A 21,236-nucleotide genomic window follows, 5' to 3' on the forward strand; every position below is an offset into this window, starting at 1 on the left:
CTATTGCAAAAAAAGATGATTCGGAAGGCGCCATTTATTTTATTAAATTTTTTGTTCATAATTTACATAACGATTGCATTACTGGTTCATAGCAGGACAGGCTGAAGTTACAGGAGGAAAGGGTGTTGAATTTCCGTCTCCCTGAAGTGTAAAAATAAACCTGCCTACCAGTTAGCACCGCTAATTATCTCAAAAAACAGAATCTATCATTTCCTCTTGGCTTGTAGTGATATTAAATACAGCATGCAGATATCCCCAGAAGAGGTGCAGTAGGTCATGAGGGAAATACGGTGGTGAGCCCCAGTTTTCAGACTCCCAGACTTCTGACTTGTGTGGAGTGGAAAGCCTCAGCAGACAAGGGGTTAATGGATGACCTGTTGTGACCCGCGCAGGGTTACTCAGATGGGTGGTTGCTGTCCTCATTGTTTCGCCGTTGTCGGGAACACCTGAATGAGGTACGGAGTCCCGCTCTAAAAATGGGCGCTCGGGCAGATGGGAACCGCGTCCGTCTCCCCAGCGGGGGAAGGAAGCGGGGCGAACTTCCGGAAACGAAGGGAAACAATGCCGAGGGCGATGCGCCTCCGGGCTGCGCGGCCAGGAAGACAGGCCCGGGTCTAAATCGGGACGGCAGACATTCGGCCCACAACGCCCAAAAAACGGCAGCTTTCTCGGCAAAAACAAGCCGTTTCCCCTCCACCCACATCCCCGCGCCCGGAGACGAGGAATTAGAGGTCGGTCCCCAAGGAGACGACAGAGGTTCTAGAACATGGCTGTCAGGGGTGAGGAGGGCCAGACACAACAGGCATAAGATGCAATTGAACGATACAATTTGAGGCATTGCGCTTTGCCAGATTGAGTTGCCTCCTGGCTGCCCAGTGTAGAATTTCTAAATATCAGTGACGCACGTGTGAGTCACAGCATTTTATTCAGCGTGTGCTTCACTGGTATGTATATTAAATCATTTGTGTGGACTTGTGTAACGAGAGTAACTGCGCCTCCCCCACAAGCATCTTCCCTCATTAGGGCTTTTATGTTTGTGCAGGTTGTAGAACCTTCCGTGACTAGTCTCGTGGAGACAAAAAACATTTTTAGCAAAGAATCCAGTGATGTGTGCCACTGAGTGGCAGCAAAAGTTGAGAATAGTCTTTTAAATAATATTTTTTTTCTAGGAGAGAAGCAGCTGCCTTTTACAGCTTGTTTGAATCTGGAAACAATTTGTATAACTAACAGCCTTCTGCTCTTTAAACGTTATTGCATCTGCAAAACTTGCTTTGGCAAAAATCGGAGGTGCCCACGGGCATGGCAGTTTGTTTTAATACGGAGAGCGAAAGGTCACAGGTCACATGTTGATCTGCAACAGTTTAGAACATGTTGAGCAGAAGGTCAGAGATCACGGTGTTGGTCTTCCTCAGCCTAGAGCATGTTTATGTGCATTTCCCATCTCCACTTTTGGATATGATTTTTGGGGGAGCCATCCTACTAAGGTTCTGTTTCAGTACTGTTTGGGATGAAATGTGCATTGTAAATGTGGTCAGTCTTCCCATAGGGTGGGGGTTGTCTTTGTCCCATCATGCATCAGTGACCCCCCTGGTCCAGCGGCCGGAGCAGAGGGAGCAGCTACGCATGATGCATGCTCCAGGACTCCACGGCTGCACTGCTCAGCTGGTGGACCGCGCAGTGTGGGCAAAGCAGGAGAGCTTAAGCTTTTCTATGCTCTCAAGAATTAGCAGAGCATGCTGATGCTGAGATGCACCTATAAGCAGCAATTGGGGAAAACATTTAAATTCTTTAATTTGAGCTAAAATTCTTTGTTAAAAAAAGCTGTCTGAGAATGTTGTTGTGTGATCAGGCAGGCTCTTGTGTGGCCACGTTTGACCAATTGGTGTTCTGACTCTGGGCTTATTGGCATGGAAGATTCTCAGAGATTCTCAGAGTATAAGTGAATTATCACCTGCTATTTTGGAAGTATCTCAAATGGTATGCTCCATCTTATTTTGAGTGAATTAAATGGCATTTGAGTGACTGTCTCAGCCTTTTTTGACTGCCTTATCGCTAGCTCTTAAGGAACCGGTCATTTATACCCCAGAGACGGGGTTTGAAAGGTACTTTATCGAGGGAATAATTAAAAAATGATCACGAGGTGAGTAGGGAAATAACCGCTTTTGACACGTGACACAGCAATAGGACAGGTTAAAATAACAAAGAGCAAACGTCTCCCGATGTATGCGTGAGTTCAGTATGGCTGACACGAGGCCCGGGTCTCTCTTTGGGCTGTGTTCAGACACGAGGGCCCCTTTTGACCCCGCGGTCAGGGTGGAGAGAGACTTAGGCAGATGGACAGCGTCTCTGTTGATTCATTGCCTTGTAAAGTGCAGTAAATTCCTGGTCGTGCTGCGATGAAGTCCGCCAGACTAGCCGCATGCACGGAAAGGCAGTTCATTAGAGAGCCGGCGGGAACCCGTCGCGTTCTGAAGCCCTTCCTGTAACGTTGCGAGCTGGGTTGCGCCACGTTGCCATGACATCAACGTGGAAAGATGATTGGCCATCGGCTGGGTCGGTACGACAGGAGTGCCCAGGGAAACTTGATTAACCTTACACACAAAGGGACGAAAGGATTTGTGAGTGAAAAAATGAAGTGTCCTTTCTATATTCCCCAGCACTTGGGAACCTACAGAGAACTCGGGATGTTGCTGCCATGTAGTAGCGTTATGACATTAACAGAACATTCCAATAACATTGTGAGAACATTTTGTTTTAGCAGGAAATGTGTGTGCATGCATGCATATCTGCTCAAGCAACAGAGGGTTCTATGCAGAAATGGAATATACTGCAATATCTTTTAAATTTAATGATGAATGTATGTCACAGCAGTATATATATATTATATATTGCAATACCTGAAATGGGCACTGATTTATTTATTTCCCCATTTATTGTTCAGTTGTTCCAATGTATTTTTGGTGTAATTTGTTTCTGTATTTATTAAATAATATAAATTATAATTTAATAAATATACATTTAAATGAATTCAATAATTTTTTTAATTCAAGTTCATTCTGCTGTCAATTACATTTTCACCCTTTTCATACTGGTTCAGTTTTGCATGCTGTTCTCAGCATGCACAGAACAGCATGGGTTCAGGGCACTGTTGTCTCCCATGTGCATGCATATATGTAGTTTTGCGTGATTAGGCCTTATTGCTTGCAAGCTGTTGGCACATTTTTAAAAATTATTATTAGTGTGATGGGTTGTCCATGACATCATATGTTGAGTGCAATCAGAGTGTGGAATGCTCAGATGCAATGCTTTTCCCTTATCCACCTGGAACAGCGCTCAGTGGGTACGTGAGCGGAGAAACGTACAATGACTTTTCCAAAAATAATAGATAGATGTACAATTGGTCTCCCCCACCCTACCCGAAAATAGTCTGAATTAATGCATTGTGATAAAGTCGTATTATGCCAACATAACCTCTGGCTCGGTTGAGCCTTTTAATTGTAGAGCTGCATGGAAAACTATGCTCTAATAATTCTCATAGATCTCTAATAGATCTTGGACAGATCTCTAATTAGATTTATAATTTGTTTTGGCACAACACAGATCGTTCACCCCCTTCCCAGGGAAAACAGTGGAGTTCTGATAGGAAATGGTGGGGAGGGGGTATAAACAGAGCTGCCCCCTGCTGACCCCAACCCCCCCCCCCACCCACACACACACACACACACACACAGTTGAGAGAGTACAATGTATTCAGAAACACACACACACACACCCATTGAAATTTCCCAAGCCTGATGTCAAAACATTGGATCTGAACACCCAATTACGTCTTTTAAAAATCGGGTACCTTTTCTATGCGCTAACTCGGAAGTTCTTAGCAGTGCTCGACCCCAAACAGAAGGAATGCTCTGTGTTACCTGCACAGCTGTGCAGGTTTGTGTGAGCCCCTCTGAAGTAGCTTTCAAAGTGACAGCTGACACTGCAGCATAAGAAATGAGAGGAACATAAGAATGTTTGATGACATGGAAAAGTTTTTGATCTAGGCCATAGGCTCGTCATTTTGACACAGAGATCAGAGAGATTCAGAGCCCCTGCCAGAATGTCAGCCTTGTTGCCAGAACACGATTCTCCAGTTTCTTGTGGTTGCTATCCCTCCCGTGAACAGGAAGACGACAGGACGAAGAATTCGCATATTTTCCCACTGATTAACCTTTCTAGAACCAAAATACTGAGAGTTGTCTCGCAATCTTGCAGGCAGGTGACTGAAATCCTGCTGTCTGTGTCTTTTGAGCGCCTAAAAGAATCCTGCTGTAGCTAAACGATCACAGCTAAATTGCTTCTAAGAGCGACTTAGGGGACAACTTTTCAGAGGCTTGGAATGTTTGTTTTCATACTGCATGTTACGACCCCCGTCGTAAGTTTATTTACATTTGTCGTCATCTTCTTTCCAGTTCATTGATCTAAAAAAAGTTTTTAGTGCCATTTACACACATTTGGTGGAAAACGACTGAATAAAAACATTCCAGCCAGCATGGGAACTGAAAAATTGCTTGATGGAACTCCTGGAAAATTATGGGATAAATTGAAGGTGAATAATAGTTAACACCATTAGCCCGGATAGAAAAATCACATTTTATGATTTTAGGAATAAGGGTCAAGGTCCTGGAGGCTCTTGGGGCTTAAAGAACCACTAGAATGATCTGCTTCAGCAGTTCTAGAACAGAGTCGGGGTGAATAGTTCACCCTAACAGCCAATTGACTCAGAGTGTTGTGTCATCAGTATTCTGCTTCCATCTGCTCACGTTTACTCAGTCTTCAGCGGAGTGTGTGTCATCAGACAAGACTACACGCATTTCTTCAACAACACACATCAGCACTACAGCAAGGATTAACCTTTGGTTTCTAATTCTTCTTTATAAATAAATTATAAACCTTACAAAAATAATATAGTCTTGCGGGGGCGAGATGGAGACACGGGGGTGATGCAGATGGGGGTGGTGGTGGTGGTGGGGGGGGGCAGAAGCAAGGTTGAAGGTGAAAACTAATACCTATGGTCTGTTGTCATGGCTTTCTCTAGTGGAGTCTGGCAGGCTAACATGAAGTAAGGAACCCTAGGGAAGCTTGCCATAAGTACGTGTAGTGAAGAGTTCTAGATAAGTTGGAGCATGTCTGCTTTTTGGAGTTAATTAGCTTGGGGAAAGACCGTGTAACCCTACTGCATCCAAGTTTCCAGGGTGAGCCAGTACTTTCCACATTCTGATGAAGGCCTGAAACTACGTCAGTGGTGTTTTTATAGAAATGAATTAAATAAAATCAAAATATTTTATATAATATTATATTTTATATATATGTATTCTGGCTGCACTGCTGACCGCCAGTTTGAGCACTATCTCCTCTGCTACCCAGTACTTTACACAGTTTCCATCTATCTTCCGATTATTTAAGTTCTAATTGGAATTTGATCTATAGTGTGTAACTCAGTAATTTAAAGTGTATCTGCAATTAGAGCTTTTTTGTGGCTGTCTTATTTCACTTTACCTGCAACTTAAAGGTTCTTAAAGGGCTTAGTCATGCATACCAAAATCTCACTAATTTAGGTTTTTACCGGGGCTTTAGATATAGTAAACTTTGAAAAATGAGTTTACTGTTTTGTAATGGATGATATTCAAAGGAGAATTGACATATAGGAGGAGTATTTCAGACTGAATGAAATGAGGCCATTTGCATTTCTACATGTAATCAATCAAATGAAATGTGTTTTCCGGTTGTCATTTTTCATTGGAATTTTCACTGTAGCAAATTATATAAATTCTTTTACAACAATATTAAAAAGTGACTTATTGAAATTAATTAAAATATGAAAATAATGAATCGATTAATAATCTGTTGTTTCAGGCAATTATTTTTGATTGTTAAAACAAGCAACGTTTGGTATGTTGGTGTTACATTTGAAATGAAATTACTGTACAGTGATGAAATGTTTTAATAAATTTTCTTCAAACCAGTCCACCTAGCCAATGCTCCTTCTTAGTTGACCGTCCATTATTATTTATATGAAATGTGATAGCTGTGTTGAGAATATAGACTCATCTCAGCCTGTTTTTAAAACATGTAACATTAGTTGCATATTATGTTAGTGATAGCTAAATACATACTTTTTGCATTTCAAATTATATGCTTGAAAAAACTTAAGTGTACTCGCATTTGAAAATTGAGATTCCGTACAAAACAACAAAATAACGCTTAACCGTTGTGGATAAAAAACAGCTTGCTCAACAATATGATAAATGCATTACAAAATGGAGGCTTGCCTTTAGGTGGAATCGTGAATGGTTTGTTTGTTGTATCTGCATAGATTTATGAATGGTATATGGGAGTAGATTGCTGTATATGCATGGATTTATGAATGGCATGGTAGGGTAGAACCCTGTATCTGCGTGGATTTATGAATGGTTTGCTGGAGACAGAGTGCTCTTTCTTTCCCATTGACAAATTCTATGTATTCCTTTATGGGTTTTTTTTTTTTCACCAGGTACCGACACATTCTTTGTGGTTTCCAGTCTCTTATATAACCTGGTAATGTAATATGTACCCAACGAAACACGGAGAACCGGATTGGCGGGTCTGAGAGACAGAGGCGTTCTGTAATCTGTAAACACTTGCACGCACACACGTCCACACACAGGCACACTCCTGCACACCTGCATGCTTGATGTGCACACACAGACATACAAATGCTGTGCACCTGTGTGCATGTATGTATGCATGTGCTCTGGTGTCTTTGCATGCAATTGTGCATGTAATGTATGTGTGCGCACATGTGCATATATATACACGTGCACCTGTGTGCATGTGTTTGTGCGTACGTGTGGATCCGTTACAGAGTGCGTGCGCGTGTGTGCATGTGGGCATATTTATTGTATCACTTCTCTGTTGCTTGCCAGAAAGTCTGAGGAGTTAATTTTACCACAAAGTCACAGTCATCGCGTGTACAGACTCCACCCCAGCCCCACCTTGGTTCACTGTCACGAACCTTCAGAGGAAGGGAGAAGGGTGGGGGGGAGGACGACTTCATGCGAAATGTTCTGCCAAAACTCAGCTTTCAGCTGCAAGATGAAATAAGCTTTTCCCAACAAAGTTTAAGTAATGAACACCAATAACAAAATTGCACAGGTTTTTTAATTTAAAAGGAAAATGCTCACAGAACTGAATAATAAATTAGAATGCTATTAAGGCATTGAGCTAGCAGTCTTCTTTCCCTGGCACAATATTTTGTCGGGGTAAATAAGCCCAAACAGAAACTTGACTCCAGCCAGGCTTTCAATACTGGCTGTCAGAAAGAGCAGGCTTGACAGACAGACAAGGATGTGGAACCATGACGATCGGAGAGAGGAGCCAAGGAATGAGGGTTTAGACTCTGCCGTCCTGCTCGAAATTTTCCGAGATACAACACACCTACCTACCTGCCTAACATTGTCGGTGGAGGTGAGGTAACGGCACGACAAGGCAGCTTGGCTTGACTGAGGCGATTACTGGGGCTGTGTAAACAGTGACCTCACTGAGTGACGGGCTCCTGCTCGCTCCTTCCCCGAATCGCTGAGCTGCTGGAGGCGTTGCCCGGGCTCGCGTGCAAGTCCGTGCGGACGAGCATCGGGGGAACCGAGTGCATCCGAGGTAACCAGTGCACAACGTTCCTGCAACGTTTCTCCGGCATTGCCACGCCGTTAGAGCAGCGAAGATGAGACCATTGTGTGTTTGCCTTGCGGACAACACTGCGGACTGCATCAAGTTCAGTCTCAAGCTTGTTGCATAGATTCTCCGGCAAAAATATCACTCTCAGGGGCGAATAGCATCTGTAGCAGGCCCTGTCCCTGTTTTGTGACTCATGAAGCGTGACTGTATCACCCCTGCATAGCACATGTAAAACAGAATGCATGATGCTGCCCCCTACTGGCAGGTTAGCCTTGACCCTAAAAGCTGAGTTGAGCCCTTAAGTACTGGCTGGGGTTCTGAAACTGGGATCCTGGGATGCCCAGAGATAATTCATGGAGTACATTATGTATAATTGCATATTTTAGACTTTCAGATAAAAAAATTCACATGGTTTACAAAAATTAATCAAAGTGAATCAAAATTATGAAGCTGATGACAAGATTTATTCATCAATTGCAGTTCTTTTAGTGAGTTATTTATTCAAATTAGCACATGTATCCAAATCATGTAGCCTTTTGTTTAGATTATTACTTAAATTATTTAATGTTGGTTATTATTGAAATGATTGTAAGCATACAAAGTTCTCTAATGCTACAACAACTAAACTGCCAATTTATTTAATGCTTCTCTTGTAATATTTTAAAAACAGTCTGAGGACCTGTATCTTTTAAGATTCTTTCCCTCCCATATTTCTTGCTTATGAATGAATACTGATGTTGACTTATCTCCTGGCCTTTTAAAAATTCTGTGTTGATGGTAATTGACCCGAAACACCTGCATGTTTGTTTTCAGGTTGCTGTTGTAAGCTGTATCTGTTGAAATCTCTTGGATCGGGTTTTTTGGGAGTGAGTCAGTGGCGCACTGTCTTCTCTCAGCTGTATGGGAAAATGGACGTTAAACGCTCCGTAATTACGAGCTGCTTGATATTCCCCGTGACAGCTTCCCATTGTCCCGCGTGAACTTCGCTAATCCCTCTTCTCATTTGGAGATAGGTGATGAATTTAACACTTTTGCAAGACTTGGTAACAGTGTTTTGTTTTGTTTTGTTTTGTTTTTCCGTTGCCACTTGATGTCGATACTGCAAAAAAAAGAGAAAAACTTCAGGGGAATTATTGGTTATTGGTTATTTTTAGCGCCCTGTGAAAGGATTTGTTCAAAATCGTTTCCTTGCCATTCTAGAATTTCTGGAATTTCGCGGTTCCAGAACTCATCAAAAATGTGAAACATGCGCGATCCCCTCGTGCTCGTCAGGCTTCTGTCTCGGGTCACCTTTGAAGCCGCTGTCATCGCCTGATGAGAGCATACCTGGCCCTGTTCTGCGTGTTTAATCCTCCTGCATTGTTTTCCGCCCCTCCCAGGAGGTCAAACTCACAAAGCGAGAAACCGCTTCTCTGAAACTGGAGCTTAGCTTAGCGTGTATCGGAGACTGCAGCCCTTTCCCACCTCAACCCACAGCCCCTCTCCACTGTTACTAAGGGGCAGCACCGAGAAAAGCCTCCTTAACCACACCTCTACTTCACGTTAAAAACCATGATCGCTTGACCAAAAATGGCTGCTTTTGCGGCTTCTGAACTCAAAAAACGAGCTTTTCCAATGTTATATATTATTTAGTAAACTCCTTGGTTCCTCTTAAGCTGTTTAACCTAATAATTAAGTATGAAGGAAAAGCTTATCTTCTGAGAGTGAAACATAAACTTGTTTTTGTTGTCCATTACAGATAAGCTTTCAGTTAATTATATTTGGCTGAACTGTTGACCAAATACTGATCCCTGTCTGACATTTCTCACGACTAGCTTTTTGTTGAAATAAGTGTTCTCAGGTTCACTTGCATTAGTAAACATATGCACATGAAGTTTGCTTAATAATTATTCTTAAATTGTGCAGTATGTAAGTTTGGAGAAATTAACAAGACAGAGATAGATTTTGGAAAAACATTCTACCCCCCTCCCATCAGCTCTGCCTCCTAAGCCCCCCCCCCCCCCTCCAAACGCATGCATGTGTGCAGCCTGACATCCGAGTATTGGAGGGAGAACATAATTATGTGATCCGCTCTAGCTATCATAATGAGTCAGAAGTCGCTATGGCCAATTGCATATAAATCAATGTTCAACAATGTACATTTTTGGCTATTTTAGGGATTTATTATTTTAGCAGAAATAAGAGTGACCAGATTGTTTTCTTAGACCTTTTAATTTATTTATATCTGTTGGGATGTGAAGGAAATTGAACCAAGTGTTAACAAAATTATTCTACAACAAATTTACATTCTGCACCTTGAATTGTTTTGGCCCCCACTGAATAACTATTTTTCCTGGTTAATGCACAAGGTATAAAACTATATACGATACTCAACATTCTGTGGAACAAATAAATTAATGTCTATCTTAATTTGTTTCCCATAGTTCCACTTTTCACCATCGTCCACGGTTTTAGTAACCTGGTGAGCAATGGGTCAGTTTTATCAGGGGAATTAGGGCTATGCGGAGCGAAGGTTGGGTTGGGGGGGTGGGGGTCGGGGTGGGGGGGGGTGCCTCAAGCACCTTGCCAATGCTGTTTGCTTGGTTCTTGGCCCATCCTCTCACCTGGCTGCTTTAGTTGTCTTCTGTCAGAAATTACTTGTTCCTTGGGGAGACAGCGAGCACTTTCATGTGTTTGTTTGTTGATTTACAGTACTGTTTTGGAACAAAAAAAAATAAAAGGAAAAAGAAAATCTGTCTGGGCTGGTGGTGTAGAACACTGTGGTGCCAAGGCGTCTGCGTCCGTTTCTGAGGGGATTTACGGCTTCCTGGTATTCGGTAAGAAGCGAGCTACGTGAGGAGGAGAGGGGAAAAAAAGACCTGTTGTGGGTTTGTTTTCGAGCGTTTCTCCAGTATCGTTTCCATCAAAGACGTCCCTTCTCACGCAAGCACGGGGCGAGACGGCAGATTCTCTCAGAACTGGCGTGGGTCCAGCGGGGCAGGGAGCCGCTGCTCAGGAGGTCATGGGTTCCCCCACCTGCCTGCGACACCCCCGATTCCTGCATAGACTTACGGCTGGAGAAGGGAGCCCCAAAAAGCCCTGCATTTTTTTTTTGTTAGCAATTTTAAATTTATAATTGCATTTATAGGCTGATATTGTCAATGCAATGGCCATTAATTTCGAAGGGGCCAAACAAGCACATGAGGAGTTGTTTTAACAGGAGCCATCCAGCAGCACCCCTTCACACAGCCTGACCCTGTCAATCTCACAAGTCTTCAGTCTATCACAGGTGCTCCCCTTGTGAACTGGGACGTTCTGGGCCAGGCAGGGTCGTGTCTCGCTGAGATGAGCCACTTCCTCTTCCATTGCAGAGGGATACATTCTGCTTTATTATTATTATTATTATTATTATTATTATTATTAGGAAAATGACGTGTAAATGTGTCACAGGCTCTTCAGCCATTATTTTTGAATAAGTGCAACAGAAATCCACTTGATGGCATGGTCTTCTTTCATAATCCTCTTCTGCAGTTTTGATATTGAATGGACCGATATCTTTTGTCTTCCATGGTGAGATGAGGGCGGTGTCATGGGGTATGCGTTACCCGCTCCACTCGGTACGAAACACAGGCCTACAGTCTCGGAATTGTAGCAGTAGTCTCTTTGTTGCTACTGCTTCATCATGGCAACAACAAAGGTTCCCTTGACAACTGGGGGGGTCAGGGGTCTCCCTGCCATCACCCAGGTGAGATAAGAGAGCGGCCCCAGCTCTCTCTGTGGTTCTGACCAATCTGTCATCAGGTCTTATCGGCACCCTGGGGCCCAGGGTGGTGTTCCATTTCGGTTCCATTTCCAGTGTGCAGCTGGGCGACCCCTGGGAAGATTAATGGAATGAGTCTCATTTAGATAATGACCCCCCCCCCCCTCCCCATTTCGCTCGCTCACTATCTCTCTCTCTCTCTCTGTGCCATTTCTACTCTCTCATTTTGTCTGCTTCGTCTCAGTTGTACTGATTTTGTATTTGTCTGTATTCCTGAGCCCAGGTAAGGGCTCTTTCCACTGATGCCTTCAGTAATTATATGCTGCCAACAGGTGTTTGGTTTAAAGTCCCGAAAGTAAGGCAACTGCTGCTTTAAGACATTTATCCCCTTAGCAGTATCCATAACCAAGAAATAAAAGAATGAGAATAAGTATAGTGTTACAGTGATGACGTATTTTTGTAGACCAACCCGAAAGTTTCTTCCGCCACGGGTTCCCTCTGCAGATTTCCAGCACCTTTTTCCCATAGGGATTTTGATTTCTGCAGAGAATTAGGTCTCTGGCTAGCATAAGCTTTCACGTTTTTTTCTTTGGCATAAATTAGACCCATTAATATCTCAACTGTGAATTCTGAAGCTGTTAGGTGCTTTAAAAAAGTGAGTTGCTAACAAGTTGCTATATCGACACTACGACGGTTGTCGCGTGCGGGCTACTATGGAAACTTGAGTGGTGGCTGATGGAATGCAACTGTTACCGCGAAAAACATGAGCAATCTTCCTGCTCAAAAATCTATTCGTGCAACAGCTTGACATGCAATCACAGAGTTTTTCCATTTCCTCCACCTCTATTGCCTCTTGCACTCTAGCAAATGGGTGTTGTGTGTATTTCACAGTTATCAAGAAACCGATCGTTCCAATAGTTTGCTTCGATTTGCATGAGCGACAGTGACTTGGTGTTTTTGTTTTGTTAATCAGCTGGGTTTTTTTAGCCAAAGGCCAGAGTCACTGTCTTTATACCCATGGGAAAGCTGCTTAACCTGAACTGTTACACCTTATTTCTGTTTATACCATGCTGTACTGTAGTATACTCAGCAATAATATATGAAGTCCTACATACTGTATTCTAGAGTGCTATTTAAATCTATAGCATACCATACTATTCTGTAGTATAGTATAGAACAATATATTACAGCACAGTACTTTAAGTCTAAAATTTGTCCTAAAGCTGTACGTAAATAGACCCATATTGAATGTGTATTATGATTTTTTTTTTTAAGTGTTCTGTAAATTATCCAAGATTAACCAGTCTTCTTAGCTAGTAAGTAAAAGAATGTGGATCCCTTGCTAGTACAGTAGTTATCCCTGATAAATGAATATGTGCAGCTGGGCTGAACAGACTGAGATTAGATCAGTGCTCAGCTCTTGGCAGGACTGTGACAGTGTGTAGTACAGTGTAGTCATTTGTGGAGGACGCTATCTGGGTACATGTCTTCATCTCTTTCTCTCTGAGTGTCACTCCTGTTTGGCAGGGTGGCCTGACAGGCGGTGGGGATGATGTCACGGCACAGTGTGTAACACCCTAAGACAGGCCTCTGGAAAGGACTCACGCTGAGTTCAGACCACGTGCACTACTTCAGGCCTAAGTCTCAGAAAGGCCTTGGCATGCAGATTTAGTCAGCAGTGTGTCACCGTTATGAAGGCTCAGAATTTATGCCTTAGTGTAATCCTATATGGCGTGTCTGTATCAGATCTCTGCACCCCCGTCACCTCTACTACTCAGAAGGCAGTTTGTTTCCTGTCTCAGTGGGATCATCTAGCCCACCTTCAGCCAATCAGAGCGTGAGGTGGGAGGGGGCTGCTGTTGCTGGGGGCTCAGGTCCCAGGGCTATACTCTAGTAAGCACAGGAATCTGTGGTCAGGGGAAGGCTCACCTCTCCCAGAGACCGCGGTGCAGCCGCCGGTCAGGAGGACTCAGCCGGAACGCCACGGCTCCGGTCGGCACACACCGGATGAGCTGCCGCGCCATTGGCCGACTGCCAGGCCACGTCATCGCTGTTCTACCTCTGTACCAAACTCCCCACAGCCTCCGAGACTCTTATGATAACACCAGCTGGGGGTTTGATGTGACTATTGGATGGTGTCGTATGGTGATAGGAGAATGATACTTAATTTACTCCAAAGGGTGGGGCTACCCACTGTCGATCACTTGTGCTGTCAATCATACTCCGTGTCACTCACAGTCTCCATGTTCTTGATGACTTTGATCTCAGCATCAGAATGTTTTGATTTGTGCAAATCAGCTAGTTGGTGCCAGTAGAGCTGCATCTGTTTTTGTGTTTCAAGAAGACTCTCTTCCTATTCATGTTTTTCAGATTTAAAAAAAAATGCCTGCCCATAAAAGCCCTGTGAGACACCAACTGACCATGGAGTAAGAGAGGTAAATTCCTCCACCCTCTTCCTCTTGAGTTTGTTGTACAGAATCAAGTATTCTACTGTATTCAGCTCAAATAAGTACATTAGTACATTGCATTGAAATCTATCTGAAGCACTTTTGGGAATATTATGTATGCATATGACCTTCATAAGACATTTTAAGAGAATTTATAATTACTTGTTGAGAATCATGATTCTAATCTCGTTTATCCCCTAATCCATGACTCTGATGCTCTATATCATAGGTGGAATAGCACATTGACCTGGTTACACTTGGCGATTTCTTGTTTTTGTTTGTGGGTTTGTACTGTTTATTGTACTTACGTTATTGCCATGGCAAACGATTTTTGGCAGACCAGTGCTCAAGTAGGCTACTTCGAGTGTAGTTCATACATTCCAGCACACGTGATAAAATCTTGTGTGTGTTTGTGGGGGGGGTGGGGGGGGTGGGGTGGTGCTTTGGGGATGAGGGCATCATACATTTGAGTAGTATCAGCAATGTGTACTCCTTTTCCCAGAAATCATTGGATACAGTGTGCGCCAGGTCAGATGAGGACAGAAGATTATATTTATACCGTATGGTGTAGGATGGAGCGTCTGCTTGTCACGCTGGTGAGGGCTGGTCTGTTTGCTTATCATCTGTTTGTGTCTCATAAGGGAGGAAAAATAGTTGACCTTTTTGTGTACACGCCTCTCTTTCTTGACATTTTCTCTTGAACCCCAGCGGCCAAAACTGGGCTGCGTTTTTGAAGCTCACTTCCTGCTACTTCAATGCTAACTACAGTCGAATCATGAAGTCAATCAAGAAAATGTAGTCGCAATAGGTGTTTTTTCTTTGTCTAATGCCTCCCCATGTGCCGAGTTATTGTGTTATTTGGACAAGATTGTAATATTTTGTGGACTAATCTGGGTTTGCGTCAATGTGAAGTCACTGTATCTCACGCACTTAGTGGACAACCGGACTTCATGCCCAAATAAGGGTCCCTCTTTTCCCTACTGTGCAGTGTCTAGCTACAATTTGTACACCATGGCGGAGCCCACAAACTACACTTCCCAGGCTTCAGAGCGCTTTTCACGAAGCCCACAGAGAGTCAATGGGTGACATCAAAGTGACTTGGTCCACATTTTTTCTGCAGTCTATACTTGAACCGCAAGAAATATGAAAAGATTGTCAAAGTTGTCCTTCAGAAAGATGACACTCTGCTTCTGGATCAGACTGGACCTAATTGATCCTGCAGTACAATATTCCACTGCCAGCCACAGCCAAACACAAAAACACTTTCTATTATTAATATTATTAGTATTTTATCTTTATTAGTGGTGGTAAGGCTAAAAGTGGAAGCTGGAGTAGGCACAGTAATAATGTGTTATGGTAATAAATTTTAGCAACCCGCATACTAGCACCCCCCCCCCAGCATTACTGCTATTCACCAGTGCATGGTGCAGTATGCAGTGAAATTGTACTCCTGCCACAGTTCTGAACACAAATCTGCAGCTGTCACTGCGGGCATGTGTCTTCACTGGTTACCCAATGGAGCAGTCGCACAGGACCGGTTACCCAATGGAGCAGTCGCACAGGACCGGTTACCCAATGGAGCAGTCGCACAGGACCGGTTACCCAATGGAGCAGTCGCACAGGACCGGTTACCCAATGGAGCAGTCGCACAGGACCGGTTACCCAATGGAGCAGTCGCACAGGACCGGTTACCCAATGGAGCAGTCGCACAGGACTGGTTACCCAATGGAGCAGTCGCACAGGACCGGTTACCCAATGGAGCAGTCGCACAGGACCGGTTACCCAATGGAGCAGTCGCACAGGACCGGTTACCCAATGGAGCAGTCGCACAGGACCGGTTATCCAATGGAGCAGTCGCACAGGACTGGTTATCCAATGGAGCAGTCGCACAGGACTGGTTACCCAATGGAGCAGTCGCACAGGACTGGTTACCCAATGGAGCAGTCGCACAGGACTGGTTACCCAATGGAGCAGTCGCACAGGACTGGTTATCCAATGGAGCAGTCGCACAGGACTGGTTACCCAATGGAGCAGTCGCCCAGTCGCACAGGACCGGTTACCCAATAGAGCAGTCACACAGGACTGGTTATCCAATGGAGCAGTCACACAGGACTGGTTACCCAATGGAGCAGTCGCACAGGACTGGTTATACAATGGAGCAGTCACACAGGAGACCCACGCTGATGGGGGCGCCATGAAATCTGAGATACAGTGGAAGCAGCACGGGGGGGGGGGGGTATTATGTAACGTTTGGAAGGTGTTCGCAGTTCAGAACAACATGAATTATCAGCAGGAGACTGGCGTACCATGCAGAGAGATAGCGTGGGGTGGCTTGGTGATGACCACCTACAAAGATGAAAGGGAGTTTTCTCAGTTTTTGTCTGCATTTCAGAGGATACACAAACCCCTCCCCATTCTCTGAACCCCAATCCACACAACAACTCCACCCAGACTCTCCTCTGTAGCCCCTCTATAGAACCATGGCTGGACTGTGTTCTCAGGGAAAAGTCTTTTTGCATTTGAAAAATGAACAGGGATACTCTTTGGTTACTGTAAATCACGGTTACATCCTGTCCATAGGCCTTTTGATTGTTAGACTTTTTTCTTTATTTTTATTTAATACTTTTCCTAAGTGAGTGTGTGTGCATGCGTGCGTGTGTGTGTGTGCGTGCTTGTGCGTGCATGTGTGCATGCTGTAAACATTTTTAGAATGTGGCCTGGTTTCCAGAATGTGTCAGATACAGGTGTGTGCATCCTGCATATGCAACTCGCGTTGTGTACTTGTTTGAGTTGGCAGTTGAAAGTGGGTTAACGTTTGCACAACATTTCCTGATTCTTAGTTTAGATCAGAGAGATTTACCTGAAGGCAACTGAATATTTATACATTTGAATTCCTCCTACAGCTTCAATGTTACTGTATTTTAGTTTGTGAATACTATATAAATACAGTAAAGCTCAAAATTTGAATTTTGAATTTGTTTTGAATTTAATTCTAAATAATTACTGACCTTTCAATCCATAAATCTAAAACAAATAAATAAATTAATTTAAAAATAGGCCACTGAGGCCCCCCTGTGGCCACCATTTGGAAGCGTGAGAAAGTAGCCGTGCAGAAGGAAGCAAACTAGTTGTAAAAATGACAGCACCCTCGAGACATTTCAGTTAGGTCAGCCTTCTCAGTAAAATAGACAAATCCATGGTGCAGTCAGTAATGAGTTTGGACTTTGTTTCAGTGATTATCAGAATAATATGAATAAAAAACATTAATGAATAATATGAATAATTTTAAAACGTACATTACACAAAGCTAGCTTGTCAAACTAGCTCATTCACAGCACCTGAATGGACACAGTTATGGTTACTAATCCATCATAAAATAATTTTCCTGATCTGTTTCTTGAATTCTACTTTTCATATTAAAGAAAATGGTGGTATTGTGGGTATAGATAGTAAATATGAGTAAACTGGAGTTTGAGCAAGAGCTTAAGGATTAAAATTGTCATTTTAAAATCCTAGAAAAAAAACCCTCAGATTTATTTAGGCTGATGTATATAGGGAGTTAAAAACTGAATTCTGTGAACAGAATCCTAAACCTGTGTTCAACTGTTAGGCAAAACATGCCAGTTTAAGCAGGGTTCGCCTACAAACAGCAGATTATTTTACATGCCTAAGTAATGCAATTAATTTTTTAGCATTAAAAAAAATGATATAGCAGCTTCAGGCTCAGTTTGAATGTACATTCTTGGACCTACTCTTCATTGTGTCTTGTCCACAGACAAACATTGACTGAAATCCCTCTGTCAGCTAACAGTTAAATATTGTCTTTCTGAGAACGTATGTGGTAACATTGACATAAAATAATTTCTGTGTAGCATACTCGGTGGACAATCACAGACAACATAGACATTCAACAAACCGCATGTGAGTTCAGACAATACTGACAGTAGCTAACTTGCAGTCTCGGCCAAGGGCATCTGAGTTCAGCTCATAGAGAGTGTGTGTGTGTGTAGCCCATAGAGACAGAATGTGTGTGTGTGTGTGTGTGTGTGTGTGTGTGTGTGTGTGTGTGTGTGTTTATTTTGAAGTCTTGGTCAGTTCCTTTGTACACTGGCATGAATGCTATATGCCTTCATAGGGGTACATGAGCCCTGAGGACAGTGGGTGTTGCTGTGAACACGTAGGCTATGTCCTACACCACCTTTTACTCAGGTCACATTACATTGGCCGTGTGGAATCTTTCGTGGACCTGTATGTAGATTAGAAAACTTCACGATGTGTACAGAAGGAAAAGGATATCACCTTTGATTTTCGCAGCCTAATGACAACAGTCCTAACAGGCATGTCCCTCACTGACAGAGGTGAACTTTATTTCTCAAAGATAATGACATCATTCCAGATGTCTCCAGGTGTTCACCATCAGTCTTTAAAATATTTCGAACACACCCCAAATAGCACGTCTGCTCCTGTAGCCTATTTACTACAGAACAAGTTGGAGTGTTCTTGTTTAATACTTCACTTGGAGTCATAATCAAGCCCTTTCCAAAAAACTGTTCTGCTTTGATGAATAAATTGGCAGGACAAACACGAAATAGGCTACTGGTGGTGTGATTCAGGCGCCGGAAGCACTTAATCATTCTGTTTTCTGGGGCATACTTTTGCAGTGTGTCGTTTATGCTTCATGAGTCATGACATCGTAATAATTTATCATAACATTATCAATGAATTACTACGTTCTTATGCAAGACTGTACATACATCTAGAACACCGATTGCACTTTTTAACAAATAAGAACAAACCGACCGCGCACCACCTAAACGCTGGGAAAACTCGCTTTCCCACAAGGCATGGCGGGATATTGTGACTTGTTTCCGATCAGCTTCCACGTTGTTATATTTGCCAGTCTTTGAAACTTCAAGCTTTGTAACAGTCCAGTTTTGGGGGCACAATGGCCAGTAACGGTATAAAGGCGATACTGTTTGATTTGGACAACACACTAATAGACACAGCTGGTGCCAGCAGAATAGCGATTCAAAAAGTAAGTGCAGAGCAAGTCAAGACAAGTTGCCGGGTAGCTTCATCGATAGCCAGTAGCTAAATGCTGCGCCTCTTTAATAATTGTTAACCGATACATGAATGAGTGAATGTATTAGCTAGTATCTAGCTTGAACGTAGTTTGAACGTCTGTTAACTCGTGAATAAGTTTCTTGAAAATTGGCTAGATTAGAAATATGCAGTAATTTTTATAGAAAAGAATTCATATGCTCTTTGTCAATTCTCAGTTATGGTTCATTGCTAGCGAATAGGGTTATCAGATCGTTTTAATTTTATACCGACGTAAAGCCATCTTTGTGTCAAAGATGTGGAAATCAGTGCAGTCAAAATAGAAGCCAACTCTAGTAGTTAATTGTTCATCTTTCATAGTGGTTGTTCTGTGCTTATACGTTACTTCTGGCAAAGTAGGCCTATCTGTTCACACAGTACCTTGCAGTCCTCTCCCAAGTATACCATTCCATGTCACTTTTCTGGTGGAATAAATGTAAAGATAGTGCTAGAAAGCAATGTTTTCCATCCCCTTTGAAAAGCTAATTCTCGTCCCACTAATAAGTGGGATAACAGAATTGTTCACCAGTGCTTGTTGGTGAAATCGTGATCTATTCACAAAATGTCACAGGTAGAGGCACTTCTCAGAACTAAATTTGGGCAGGACGACATCCTCAAAATCTGCAAGGGCTTTGAGCTGAAGCTGCTCCAGGAGACGTACGATGCCGCAGGTGGCGCGTCGATCGACCAGGTGAGAGCGACGCACTGGGAAGAGGCCATCCGGGAGGCGGGGGGCGGTGACCCGGGGGGCACCTTGGCGGCCGAGTGCTACTCTCTGTGGAAGAGCACGCGCCTGGAGCGGCTGGCCATCCCGGGCCCGGTCCGGGCTCTGCTGGAGGACCTGCGCGGGACCCACAAGCTGCTCCTGCTGACCAACGGGGTGACGCAGCCGCAGTGGGAGAAGATCCGGGCGGTGCGCTGCGAGGAGCTGTTCCACGCCGTGGTGGTGGGGGGGGAGCACGCCGAGGAGAAGCCGGCCCCCTCCATATTCCAGCACTGCTTCGGCCTGCTGGGGGTGGGGCCGCGGGACTGCGTGATGGTGGGCGACTCCCTCGACACCGACGTGCTGGGCGGAGTCAACGCCGGCGTCCGAGCAACCGTGTGGGTGAACCCCAGTGGCAGGGACATACCCGCCGGAGTGTCCGTCAAGCCGGACTACACCATCGCCATGGTGCTCGAGTTACCCACAATACTCTCCACCTTGAAATGACAACTTTTTAAATAGCGATCAAAGCGATAGCGTTCGTGAACCAAATAATGGGCATTTCCAATTTCTGGTGATCTGGGGTTTACCTTTTTATTTGCTCCAGCCTTTACTGTTCAAGTTTGTTTATTAGCTTTAACTGGACTGGGATGTTGTGGAATTTAAGATTTAATATTGCATAGAAAAACCTGAGCTCAAATGCGTTACTGGAGGAAGGATATTTCATGCATATTTTAAGACTTGGGTCATAAATACTTCATGAGAAACTTGCGAGACTATTGCCAATTTTTAGGTGTTTTTGGCACCTGCAGGTGCCTGTTCTAAAGCAGGAAATATCCTTCCTCCATAGGGAAAATCAAGGTATCGTCAATGCAATTCTGTCAACATTCACTCTGGATGTCCTTGAAGGGAATATTTAAAATATTTTATTGATCATATATAAACCTAATTTACTGATTAAACAAGGTTAAATGGGACCTTTCAGTTCCCCCATGAAAATGAGATGCAAATCTCAATGGTGCTCTATCCAGGATAAATGAGGGATAAATAAAAATTAATGGTGGGACCAAAGAACTGAGAACTGAATTTTTTCCACAGCGTTTCCCCCCCAAGGTGTCAGTTTATGACAAAAGTGAACCATTAAACAAAATAGAGAATTTAGTCCAGAGCTGAATTCTAGACTGATAGGTATAGTCCTGCTTTGCGGTTTCTTTTCAGATCATGAAGACATTGGCTTCAGCATGTTTGCCCCTGTGCACTATCTATACTGCTAAAATTCCTCCTGTTGTAATTCTAGTGTAACCCTGCTTCTGTGGTCTAAACAGGAGAGGTAAGGCCCCCTTAGGCAGTAGGCCATCATGGTGATTGGGGTAGTTTATGGTATTTATTACGTTATTTGCAGACTCTACACCTTTAAAGGCTGGATCTTTTACTAAAGCACTTTTTGCTTAACGACAAAATGGAAGTGTCCCATGTGAGATTTGAACCTGGAACCCCTGAGTTTCAAGTCCAGTGAATTTTGGTTTTAATGTGGAGTGTATGGAGTAGAGCACAT

The 21,236-nt window shown here is 43.5% G+C and overlaps 1 protein-coding gene across 2 annotated transcripts in view; it reads left to right on the top strand.

Annotated features, from left to right (window-relative positions):
* The window catches only part of nanp (N-acetylneuraminic acid phosphatase), a 44,922-nt gene extending 24,167 nt beyond the window's left edge, over positions 1-20,755 (top strand). The window contains exons 3-5 of one of the 2 annotated variants that reach the window (XM_064317065.1): positions 13,802-13,866; positions 14,381-14,474; positions 19,550-20,755. In XM_064317065.1, the coding sequence (XP_064173135.1) occupies positions 14,412-14,474; positions 19,550-20,188 (702 nt within the window). In that variant the 5' untranslated portion in view covers positions 13,802-13,866; positions 14,381-14,411 and the 3' untranslated portion in view covers positions 20,189-20,755. Of the gene's footprint in view, positions 1-13,801; positions 13,867-14,380; positions 14,475-18,700; positions 18,914-19,549 lie in introns of those variants that run through there. The other variant, XM_064317064.1, reaches the window with a different exon arrangement.
* The last annotated feature ends 481 nt before the right edge of the window (positions 20,756-21,236 follow it).

The sequence above is a fragment of the Anguilla rostrata genome, chromosome 18 (genome assembly GCF_018555375.3).
Source record: "Anguilla rostrata isolate EN2019 chromosome 18, ASM1855537v3, whole genome shotgun sequence".
Lineage (NCBI taxonomy): Eukaryota > Metazoa > Chordata > Actinopteri > Anguilliformes > Anguillidae > Anguilla > Anguilla rostrata.